The sequence below is a fragment of the Drosophila persimilis genome, unplaced genomic scaffold, assembly GCF_003286085.1.
Source record: "Drosophila persimilis strain 14011-0111.01,24,50 unplaced genomic scaffold, DperRS2 tig00000124-arrow-pilon, whole genome shotgun sequence".
NCBI lineage: Eukaryota > Metazoa > Arthropoda > Insecta > Diptera > Drosophilidae > Drosophila > Drosophila persimilis.
In genome coordinates, this window is record NW_020825294.1 from 12,895,440 (window position 1) to 12,907,987 (window position 12,548).

General features: G+C 42.8%; 2 protein-coding genes across 3 annotated transcripts; one reads left to right on the top strand and one right to left on the bottom strand.

The window, feature by feature from the left end:
* Positions 1–78: 78 nt before the first annotated feature.
* Positions 79–3,351, bottom strand: LOC6597923 (kelch-like protein 10). 2 transcript variants are annotated; one of them, XM_026987626.1, is made up of 5 exons: positions 2,909–3,351; positions 2,546–2,830; positions 2,132–2,396; positions 1,973–2,058; positions 79–1,897 (listed from the first exon to the last, which is right to left on the bottom strand). In XM_026987626.1, the coding sequence occupies exons 1-5, from the start codon at positions 3,226–3,228 to the stop codon at positions 508–510; spliced, it is 2,346 nt and encodes a 781-aa protein (XP_026843427.1). In that variant the 5' UTR covers positions 3,229–3,351; the 3' UTR covers positions 79–507. The 2 variants fall into 2 exon arrangements, with proteins under 2 accessions (XP_026843427.1, XP_026843428.1); XM_026987627.1 differs by having other exon boundaries at positions 79–1,854; positions 1,936–2,058; positions 2,909–3,349.
* A 768-nt stretch (positions 3,352–4,119) lies between these two features.
* On the top strand, positions 4,120–5,248 carry LOC113565458 (thyrostimulin alpha-2 subunit). Its single transcript, XM_026987494.1, is given in 5 exon segments — positions 4,120–4,170; positions 4,404–4,467; positions 4,470–4,533; positions 4,535–4,856; positions 4,918–5,248. Coding segments are annotated over 5 exon segments (594 nt in total). The 3' UTR covers positions 5,011–5,248.
* Positions 5,249–12,548: the final 7,300 nt, after the last annotated feature.

The following is a 12,548-nucleotide window of genomic DNA, read 5'->3' on the forward strand; positions in this document are numbered from 1 at the left end:
TTTCGAGCTCAAATTTTGCATATTCAATTCCGCTGATTCGAGCCGTTACCAATTTGAATTCTAATTTGATGGCAGGGATTCATTTACTACTATTACAATGCAGCGATTTATTAATTTGAAGTCTGCACAATGCCAGCAATTTTGATATATGTACCTTCGGTAGAATTTTGAAGTATACTAAAATTTTGATTTGCGAAGGGGCTGAAAAATCCCAAACTTGGCGGAATCGTTCCTGGCAGTTTGCTTTTGATTAAACGGGAATATCGGCCGAAAGGGTAAACTTTTTAAGTTTTAGAGATATCCAAAAAAAAAAACGGTTCCAACGGACGTGGGCTGCGCTGCATGATTTCTCTATCGGAAAGTCTGCAGCCCACGCTAACGCATCCTCTAATATGATATGTGTCTTTTTGTCTCGGCCGGGATATAGAGAGATATTCACAGAGATATAGCAGGTTACGGAGTCAAGGCCGGGGGAAGGTTTCGGTGCGCCTTCTATGGCACCAGCGCCTAGGCGCGACGACGAATTTCATGATGCGAACCATACCGCTGATTACGCAGGTGCACGCGAAATCGCCGATTATTTTCTTGTCCGCGATCGTCCACCGCCCGATTTTCTTGTCCTGGGGCAGGTTGTGGTTGGGCCTGGGCTTGGGCTTGGGGTTGAGCTTGGGCACCACCTGGAGCAGCAATGGCCGGCTGCCCATGGGGTAGAGGGGGTACGGGCAAGGGCAAGCCTAGCTGCTGCAGGGCCAGTTGCGGCTGATCATGACCATTGCCATCTTCGTCATCGTTGGGACTCTCGTAGTCATCGAGGGCCGCGTCGTTGGTTGCCACCAGCGAGTGTGGCGGATTTCCATTGCCAACTTCGTCTCGGGCCATGGCCGAGGCCATCAGCCGCTGACGGCGCTCCTCCATTAGACGATCCCTCTCCTTGTGTATGTAGTCCCGTTTGTTGGGCAGTCCAGCCACATTATTGGCCGACAGGGCGGAGCGCACGATGTTCATATCTGTGGCCTCCATCCACTCATCTGTCTCGGCCACATAGCACTCGGTGTGGGATATGGTCGAGACGCCGTTGAATCCCCCAATGGCGAATATCATATCGTCTATGATCTCTAGACCGAAGTTGCTGCGCGAGTGATTCATTTCCCTGATAAATTGCCAGGCCTGGGATTCCGGGTCAAAGCGCTCTCCGGTGGCCAATCGGGCAGTGCCATTGAATCCCCCAATCACATACAACTGGCCCTTGAAGGCGACACAGCTCACCCCGGATCGACGGTGATTCATGTTCGCTATCCGCGTCCATACATTGGTCGTCGGATCGTAGAACTCGGCGCTGTCCAGGCACTCCTGACCATTGAATCCGCCAGTGGCATAGATACGCCCCTTCAGGGTACAGGCACTGGCATCAGACCGTTGCATGTTCATGGGTGGAATGATGGACCACTGATTTGTCTTGGGGTTGAAGCGCTCTACAGTGTTTAATCGATTGTGTCCGTCGTAGCCCCCGATCGCATAGATCTGACCATTCAGCTCGGCCACGCTGACGTAGCAGCGGCGGCAGTGCATTGGGGCGATTTCGCTCCACTTCTTCTTCACGGCATCGAAGACCCGGCATGTGTTGAAATACTCAACTCCGTCGTAGCCCCCAATGGAGTAGATCTTGAAACCGATCACGGCGGTTCCGTGGTATGCGCGGGGTCCTGCCGGGTCTTCGGCATTGATGTTCACCCAGCGGTCAGCGCGCGTGTCGTAGGTCTCGATGCATCCCTTTGAAGTGCCACCACTCCAGCCGCCAATCGCAAAGATCACCTCGTGCGGCAGGCGCGGCATGGCCAGCGGCGGCGTGGTGAGCTTTGGTTGGAAGGGCATATTAAAGGGGACGTATAAGTAGTTGCTGCAGACAAGAGAGAGAGCATTAACCATTAACATTACCTCATCGGCCTGTGGGTTTAGAAAGTCCAGATCATACATGAATTTAAAGGTGTCCACTATCAGGGGCTTGGCTTCATCGCACTGCAGGACATACGGGTGCTCCTTGACCTCCTCCATGAAGCACTGCAGATTGCGATGGGTTTCGATTAGAATGGCATCCCGATTTGGATTTGGAGTTTCGGACTGGTGTACGCACCTTTGGGGTCATTAGACCCAAACGTACGCCTGTCATCAAGTGGGCAACGTGCTTTTTACGGTTCTCGGGATCCCGATCTATCCACTTGACACACATCTTCCACACGTAGTCCTCCTCCCGCGTGTTTAGGTCATCGTCGCTAATTATGGCGTAAAAGTCCGTCACGTTCATGTCCAGTATGTCCGTATTACGAGCAGCAACCTCCGTGAAGTACCGAAGTGTGTAATTGCGCGCCTTCACATGCAAGTCGTCCAGGAACCGAAAGCTGTCACCAATTAAATATGTAAAATCCAATCAAATCAAATCAAATAAAAAAAAATCAATTAAAATTGGCTTTGGCTGATGGGAGCCAATTATGAGGGGATTAGTGCACTCCTCTGCAAGCGGCGCAGTGCCTTCCCTTCCCCAACTCACCGGGCAAATCCCATGATGCTGACACAGTTCTCCGGTGTAAGGGTGCGGCTGAGGTACTCCTTGCACTGCTGGACCAGCCCCACCATGCCCACGTAATCCGCACATATTAGAAGCTCGTGCACGTTGTCGTCGCAGATGTTGGTCTTGCGAAGGTAGGCGTACTGTATGACACAGTTCATGATGGATGCTCTGACGCCTGGTATGTTGACGACGTGGATTTGTTCGCTGGCGCCCCCCTCGGCACCAAATCCTCGACTTACGGCATTAAAGCCCGTAAACTGTGCGCTAGTTTCCGTAGAGAAGCGGAGATTTGGTATGGGCTTGGGGGCTTTGTCGGACTTGACTGCACTTGACTGGACTCACCGAAAGTAGGAGCTGCACGAGCACATGATGGCACGATGAACATTGAAGGCATGCTCCCCCACTGAGATCTCGGCATCACACAAAAGATTAGCCTCGCGAAGTTCATTGAGGGTATTAAGCGCCTGATCGCTTACAGTGGGGGCTAAGAATTTGCTAGAGGAACTCTGGGTGGACCCGAGCCCGAGACCACCATTGGACAACTCATCTCCTTGATGGTTGTCCTCGATGTCCACCTCCACGGCTTCAAGCGGTAGATCTGGTCCCAGTGGAACGCCCTCATTCACACCGTGAAAATGGTTGCCGTTTTGGTTACGATGCATTTGGCAGTGTCTCGATTAAAGGTATCTGCTTGCAGCAGAGCACGGAAGGAAATGTATTGGTATTAATTGGGCAAAACTGTGTGGGTGTAGAAATACGGCTCAATAAATATTTAACGACAACAAAGCTGTTCTCGCCACTAACGAAATGAGACTACAGAGGCCAACTGAACTGAAACTGAGCACATACTGAGTTCCTTGTGTATTCCTCGTACTGTGGGCCCAGCACAAACACCTATTCGATTATGACAGCTATTTTTGTTTAATGGAAATTGTAATGTCCCACTTGATCTGTATTTATTATTAAGGATAGCCTTTTATTATTATTATTAAAAGGTGTTGTACTTCGACCATATATTGACCTTTTTTGTTCATCGGCCCAAGATGATGACATGATTTTAATAGCACAACCCTTAATAGGATCGTCGACTATCATACTAAAGATTTTTTTTTAGCAATTTCGCCATCTAAAATATGTATGGTATCAAAATAATTTGTCAGATCTTCAGATACGAGGGCTGTCTTTTATGTGTATAACTTTTTAATCTACATAAGACCAACCTCTAAATAAGGAATTGTAGTTTACTACGAAAATCCGATCGCTCTCAGATCGCCTCAAAATATCGAATCCCTTCGATGTGTCATCTGCCTTGCAGACATGTCCTGTTAAAAAAAAAAAAAACAAAACCTAGTAAACTATAAACAAAACTATTCCGTATTCTGAAACCATCAATGTACACATTGAGAATATCTGTCCGACAATTCTTCATCACCAATTCAATATAATTCCTTCGACGATAAAATGTCCGATTTAGCCATGTTTTACTATTCAACGATTTAATCCTACTACTGCAAGTACCATAGTAAAAAACAAAATGCTGTTCCCAGTGATAAATGCGAATACACAGAAATCCCAAATCTGGAAATGGAAAACCACACACGAGGGTAAGCAGGTCAATTTTCTCATAAAAATTTCTCGATATCAATAATGAATCAATAAGTCTTTAATTTTCTAAATTGATACAGTTTAAAGAAGGCTTTTAAAAGGGATGAGGGAAGATGATGGCTGACAGTTGACATTGGTTGTTAGGGCTATTTCCAGTTCCTTTTCAATAAAATATGCATGTTTATTTATAGATCTTCTTTATTTACGCCTTGAGCATAGTTTAATATTCCAGAAGCAAATCATTCCCTACCATCCCACACGGCCATTCAATTTTATTCAATTGCCGCGATGGTCAACTCTTGGGCAGCTCTGCGCAGGCGTCAAAGTTCCTTCAGCGCGGATAAAAACAAGGCGGATATCTGGTAGAGCCACAGTTCCCAAGATGAGGTCGGCCCAGTGGTTTGTACTTCTCTGTTGCTCTTTCTGGTTCCTGGGCGGCGAATGCAGTTTGGCGGGCAAGGATGCCTGGCTGCGCCCCGGCTGCCACAAAGTGGGCAACACGCGCAAGATTTCTATCCCTGATTGTGTGGAGTTCACCATAACGACCAATGCCTGTCGGGGATTTTGTGAATCATATTCTGTGCCGTCGATTCCTTGGGCAGGGGCCTCGCTTACTGGACTGTTCAAGCCACCGAAGCCGGTGGTAAGTGTCGGCCAATGTTGCAACATGATGAAATCCGAGGAGGTGGGTCGACTCTTCAATTTTTTCTGCTTCCCCAATCTCTAGATCCTGTTGTTCCTTCCAGATACAACGTCGCGTACTGTGCATTGAGGGCATTCGAAATGTCACCTTTAAAAGTGCCGTGTCTTGCAGCTGTTATCATTGCAAAAAGGACTAGACCCAGTTTTTCAAACAGCATTGAGCTAAGTGTATGCCTGAGCCACTTGATTGATTTTGTTTAGCAATATGTATACATAAACTATCCTGTAATTGTTATTTCCTCGATTGGCGTGTTTACTTTTTGGGGTCACCACAAAAACAACCTATCAACTTGCGCACCGCAAAGTATACAGACCTAACAAGTGTTCCTCTAGCTCGTGTATCCTGCGATATGCAAAGGAATGGACTAGACTAAATGTGCACAATTTCTTTACCCTAGAAGAGGGTATTTCTACATTGGTAGGAAGTTTCCACCGCACAGAACGCATCTCAACTCCGACTCCATATGTAAAGTACAATCGTCCAAAAAACAGAACTGTTTTGTTTATATAGATCATAGAAGCAAACTTTCACTTTTGTATAAGCCTGTGTGTGGTTTTACTTAACTCAGTAGGAGTTTGTCCCTATTCGGATCACTTTATTGGTGATAAAAAACTTCTGCATCCAGAGCTAGCTTCTTTACGGGAGGTTTGTCTCTTAAATACATCTGCACGAATTGTATCTCCATTAACGACAGATTGTAGCGAACCCATGCATGTACATACATATGTAATACTCTGTTATATATATAAACTCATACATAAGCGCGTATATAAACGCAGTGACATAAACAACTATTGCAAATTGATTTCTTGCTTTTGGCTACAAAAATGATCCGAGGGGGTGGGGCGAAATTCTGAGATATACGTTGTATAGTGAGATCTAACAGAAGTGCGGATGCTTAATTTGGTTACTCTAGCGTTAATAGTCTCTGAGATTTGTGGATGCCCCAGATTTTCGTCCTTTGCGGGGGCGGAAGGGGGTGTGGCGAAATTTGGACACGAAACGGTCAAGGTCCGATATCACAGGAGTGTGGATACCAAATTTGGTTGCTCTGGCTCTTATAGGTTCTGAGATCCTTGAACTCATATTTTGCAATTGGCAAAACCGACCATGAAACCTGTGTGTAAGAGAGAGACAGAGCGAGAAAGAATGAAATTTTTTTCTTGATTCTGGCTATAATAATTATACAATCAGGTTGAGATTTTACACTCTAGAAGATATGGTCATCCTCTAAGATTCTGCATTTTTGGTTTTATCGTATCTTTAAAAATGTGGATGCCACAGATTTTCGTCCTTTGTGGGGGCGGAAGTGGGCGGTTCGAAGTTTTGAAATATTTTTGTAGCAGTGACATATCACAGAAGTCTGGATCCAAAACATCGTTGCTCTTATAGTCTTTGAGCACTAGGCGCTGAAGGGGACGGACAGACAGACAGGGCTCAAGCGACTCGGCTATTGATGCTGATCAAGAATATATATACTTTATGGGGTCGGAAACGATTCCTTCTGGACGTTACACACATCAACTTTTAGCACAAATCTAATATACCCCAATACTCATTTTAAGTATCGGGTATAAAAACAAAAAACAAAACAATAAAACTAAGGCACTGGACAAAAAAAAAGAAAAAAGGAGGATTTAAATACTGAGTGAGTAGAGGATGAGTGGGTTCAAAAATAAACGAGGGGGAACGTTGTGAGTTGCTGCGGACACCGCAACTCTACAGTTATACCCGATACTAAGTCAGTATGGCTCTCCTCCGGCAGACGCCGCTAATATTAAGCGACACGACAAAGAATGCGTGCGAGAGAGACAGAAAATCAGTCTGAGCGTGATGTCACGCGCTGCGTAGCCAATGCAAATTGATTTGTTCCTTTTGGCGACAAAAATTATCTGATCTGATCCAAATTCAGCAACCGGATAGATATAGTCATTCTCTATGATTCTGCGTTTTTAGTTTTCTCGAATCTGCAATATTGTGGATGCAACAGATTTTCGTCCTTTGTGGGGGCGGATGGAGGTGGGGCGAAATTCTGAGATATACGTTTTATAGTGAGATCTTAAAGGAGTGTGTGTACCAAATTTGGTTACTCTAGCCTTAATAGTCTCTGAGATTTGTGGTTGCTTCAGATTTTCGTCCTTTGCGGGGGCGGAAGGGGGTGTGGCGAAATTTTGACACAAAACGATCAAGGTCCGATATCACAGGAGTGTGGATACCAAATTTGGTTGCTCTAGCTCTTATGGGTTCTGAGATCCTTGAACTCATATTTTGCAATTGGCAAAACCGACCATGAAACCTGTGTGTTAGAGTGAGACAGAGCGAGAAAGAGTGAAATTGTTTTCGTGATTCTGGCTGTAATAATTATACGATCTGGTTCAGATTTTGCACTCTAGAAGATATAGTCAGATTCTACGATTCTTCGGTTTTAGTTTTCTCGTATCGTCGAAATTGTGGATGCCACAGATTTTCGCCCTTTGTGGGGGCGGAAGTGGGCGGGGCAAAGTTTTGAAATATTTTTGGAGCAGTGACATATCACAGAAGTCTGGATCCAAAACATCGTTGCTCTAGCTCTTATAGTCTTTGAGCATTAGGCGCTGAAGGGGGCGGACAGACGGACAGACGGACGGACGGACAGACAGACATGGCTCAATCGACTCGGCTATTGATGCTGATCAAGAATATATATACTTTATGGGGTCGGAAACGATTCCTTCTGGACGTTACACACATACACTTTTACCACAAATCTAATATACCCCAATACTCATTTTGAGTATCGGGTATAAAAACGCAGTCGAATAAAAGTAAGACAAAGAAGAGAAAAAGCCCAACTTTTAAAATTACTAGCCACCAACGAACCACCACGTTGGGAGACGGCCAGCGAGATATATAACAAAATAGATCATATAGAGTCTTGGCAACAAGACCAAAAACGACAGAAAAAAAGCTCCCCCTCTCACTCAAGTATCAAATCAATATTCGACAAAACTAAAACATCTCCTCCACCCAAAAAAGAACTACCAAAAATGTAAAAAGAAGTGCCCGGCTGATTACGGAGGCCCGCTCTACTACGTCGGCTGCTTTGGAACGTGCCAAAGCCCTGAAAAAACCGACAGCGCTGCAAAGACCGCCCAACATAGGGCCTGTGCGATGACCAGCACCGGACCCGCCCAGAGCGCCAAGCTGGGCCAGGAATAAAGTGCGAGAGGCATAGCACCGCCTCTTGCGCCAGCGCAGGAATAAAGTGCGAGTGGCATACCTTAGTAAAATGGCTATATGTGCAAAACTTATTTTCAATTTTTCTTAAAAAGTAATAGATGCTTGTTGGGTTTGACTATGCAGTTCTTATCTCTTATTGTTGTGCTCAGTTATGACAAATTTTCGTCTTCTTTGAACTCCATTTGTGGTACCATTAGCTTAGATAAGAGATCAAGCTCGCGCTCTACGTAGAAAATAGATATATGTGCAATCATGTCTATTCATGTTTTGAGAGTCGCAGTGTTAGCATCTTTTCAGTAAAAGTGACAAGCTGATTGATTCTGTACGTAAGCACTCATTATTGCTTCAAAGCAATACAAATTTATAAAAAAAATTCCATTTTAGTTAAAAATGCCACATGGTAAATAATTTTCTGAGGAAGAACAGGGAAGGATCAAGAGAATGAAATTAGCCGGCATAAAAACTGGTCGAATAGCTTCGCTAATGTATCGACATCAAAATACTATTTCAAAAGTGTTCATAGATCCAGACGGTTACCGCATAAATCGTCGACTTGGCCCAGTATCAACCATAATATAATTGACAAAACGGCACTTGGGGCAGTTTGCAACTGAAGACCTAATGAGCTGCAACAAAATCGAGGCAGAACTCGGGTTAACAATCCCCAGGCAACGTGTGAGCCAAATTTTGAACGAAAATTTTAACCTGACATATCAAAAGAAAGTGGGCAAACTCCTCTAAACTAAACGTCATAATGATGCGCGCATGTCATTTTTGAAAAACACAAGTTCTGGGACCCCGAATTAGAAAATTTCATTTTTAGTGATGAAAAAAAAATTAGTTTACACGGTTCAGATGTCCATCATAAATATTGGAGAGACCCGCGTCATCCACGGGCAACTTGCTACAAGCCAAACCATGGTGATGGATCGCTAATGATATGGGCTGCCTTTAGTGCTAAAGGGAGGTCTCCAATATGTTTAATATCCGGCCGGATGAATGCTCAAGCATAGATAGAATTGATAGATAGTGAACCTTTTTCATTTGCTGAGCATTTCCATGGTGATCAATAGACATTTCAGCAGGATAATGCGCCAATTCATGTTTCCCGGGCCTCAATGGACTATTTTGAGACCCACAATAAACTGCTGATTAAGTGGGCTTCAATGAGTCCGGACTTAAATCCAATTGAGGATCTGTGGGGAATCCTTGCAGACAAAGTCTATGCCTGTACAAGGCAGAACGATACATTGAAGCAATTAAAACAAGCGATAGTTGCAAAATGAAACAGGATAGAAATAACAACACTAAAAAACTTTCCGAACTCAATGCACAGTGGGCTGCAAAAGCTTCAGGAGCATAAGTTTAACTCCATTAATTATTAAAAGAGTACATATTCCCATAAACTTGTTCCTTGGAAATTTTTTTCATACAAAATATTTTTTGCTGTTATACCCATTTTCTATGTGAAAAATTTACAATTATTTTTTTTTGTTATTAAAAAAATTGATATTGAATTTCTTTATGCCTTTTTGTTTTGTACTTATTAACAGCTACCCAAATAAAACGAGGGGGAACGTTGTGAGTTGCTTCGGAGACCGCAACTCTACGGTTATACCCGATACTAAGTCAGTATGGCTCTCCTCCAGCAGGCGGCGTCTAATATTAAACGACACGACAAAGAGTGCGTGCGAGAGAGACAGAAAATCAGTCTGAGCGTGACGTCACGCGCTGCGTAGCCACTGCAAATTGATTTGTTCCTTTTGGCTACAAAAATGATCTGATCTGATCCAGATTCAGCAATCTGATAGATATGGTCATTATCTATGATTCTGCGTTTTTAGTTTTCTCAAATCTGCAATATTGTGGATGCAACAGATTTTCGTCCTTTGTGGGGGCGGAAGGGGGTGGGGCGAAATTTCGAGATATACGTTTTATAGTGACATCTAACAGGAGTGCGGATACTAAATTTGGTTACTCTAGCTTTAATAGTCTCTGAGATTTGTGAATATCCCCAGATTTGCATCCTTTGCGGGGGCGGAAGGGGGTGTGGCGAAATTTTGAAACAAACTCGTCTCGGTCCGATATATTAGGAGTGTGGATACCAAATTTGGTTGATCTAGCTTTTATAGTCTCTGAGATCTAGGCGCTAATGTTTTACTCTAAGCAAAGCCGCCTATGCTACGTGTGTGTTAGAGAGAGACAGGGCGAGAAAAAATGAAATTGTTTTCTTGATGCTGGCTATAATAATAATACGATCCAATTCAGATTCCGCAGTCTAAAAGATATGGTCATTCTCTACGATTCTGCGTTTTTGGTTTTCTCGTATCTTTAAAATTGTGGATGCCACAGATTTTCGCTTTTTGTGGGGGCGGAAGTGGGCGGGGCAAAGTTTTGAAATATTTTTGGAGCAGTGACATATCACAGAAGTCTGGATCCAAAACATCGTTGCTCTAGCTCTTATAGTCTTTGAGCATTAGGCGCTGAAGGGGACGGACAGACGGACAGACGGACAGACCTGACAAAAGGCTCATATGAAGCCATAGCAATAGAGGTAATAAAGTCTAAAATAATTGGCTCAACTCTCTATAAAGTTCAAAACGAGACAACGATTAGTGCAGTAATAAAGAAATTGCAAGACACAATTGTCGGTGAAACATCCGACGTTGTAAAAGCAAAAATGGCAAATGTCTATCAAAAAGGCAAAACAGCCACTAAATTTACCAATAAAATCGACAGTTTACGAAAGTTACTCGAATATTCGTATATCGATGAGGGATTGCCACCAGAGCATGCTGATAATTTCAGCATTAAGGAAGCAATTGGCATCATGACCAAAAATTGTGAGCATTGCAAGTTGAAAACAATACTAGAGGCAGGTACATTCAGAACCATGAATGAAGCCGTCTCTAAGTACATATATACATTGCAGCACTGAGATGACGGGAAATGCAAGTTCCATTTTGTACTCCCAAAGAGGCAATTATAATAGAGGCTATTATCACGGTAGAGGCAATGGTCGTGGTAATTATAATAATAGAAACAATTATTACCGAAATAATAGCCAGAATAACTACAACAACTACGGAAGGGGACGTGGAACTTATAGAGGAAATAACCGTCAAAACGGTAGTACCTATAACAGTAACAACAATAAACAGACCAACAATGTCCGACAGGTTCAAACCATGCCGGAAAACTGGGAGGCACCCTTGAGAAAACAACAACAGTCATAACAGCGGTTCACACTATAAATCTCAATTTCAATCTATTTGTTTCATTACAAAATGAAAAAACACGCAAAACACACATATTATTAGTTGATACTGGTGCAGACATTTCTTTACTAAAAGAAAGTTCAGACACATTTCGTAACCTAAATTACAACAATATCACAAAAATATCAGGCATTGGTGAAGGCACCACCAATTCTAAAGGATTAGCATTCATAGAACTTCTTTCAGGAAAATATGCTGTTCCCCATAGTTTTCATATAGTAGATTCAGACTTTCCCATACCATGTGATGGAATAATAGGTATAGACTTCATGAAAAAATTGAATTGCCAAATAGACTTAAAACATGAAAATGATTGGCTCATACTGAGACCAAATAATCTTCGTTTCCCCATCAACATTCCAATTCAACACACTCTACATAACAACTTAACAATTTTACCAGTCCGCTCCGAAGTTTTCCGAAAGATTGCTATAAATACAGCAACCAAATACATAGTCATACCAAACCAAGAGATCCAAAATGGAGTATACATAGAGAGTTTCCTATTTCAGATTCTCGAAACACCTTCGTCCGAATCCTAAATACAACAAACAAAAATGCAATTATTAAACTAGATGCCATCCAATTCGAGTCATTAGATGATTACGACATAGTAAATAAAAATTTTCTCCCACAGTTCAAAACCATTCTCACAGAACTATGCACCAAATACAGTGACATATTCGGAACAGAAACCGAATCGATATCAACTAATAATTTTTATAAACAAAAGATAAAAGTGAAAGATGATGAACCGGTATATATTAAAAATTATAGAATTCCCCACAGTCAAAAAGAGGAAGCAATAAAACAAGTGGACAAACTAATAAAAGACAAAATAGTAGAACCCTCAGTCTCAGAATATAACAGTCCATTATTAATCGTACCGAAAAAATCATTACTAAATTCAGATAGTAAAAGATGGCGCCTAGTGATTGACTACCGCCAAATAAACAAAAAAGTGTTATCAGACAAATTCCCACTGCCCAGAATAGATGATATTCTTGATCAATTAGGTAGAGCCAAATACTTTTCATGTCTAGATCTGATGTCAGGCTTTCATCAAATAGAGCTTGAAGAAAGTTCAAGAAATATAACGTCCTTTTCAACGAGCAATGGCTCCCATCGCTTCACGCGATTACCATACGGTTTAAAAATAGCGCCCAATTCTTTTCAA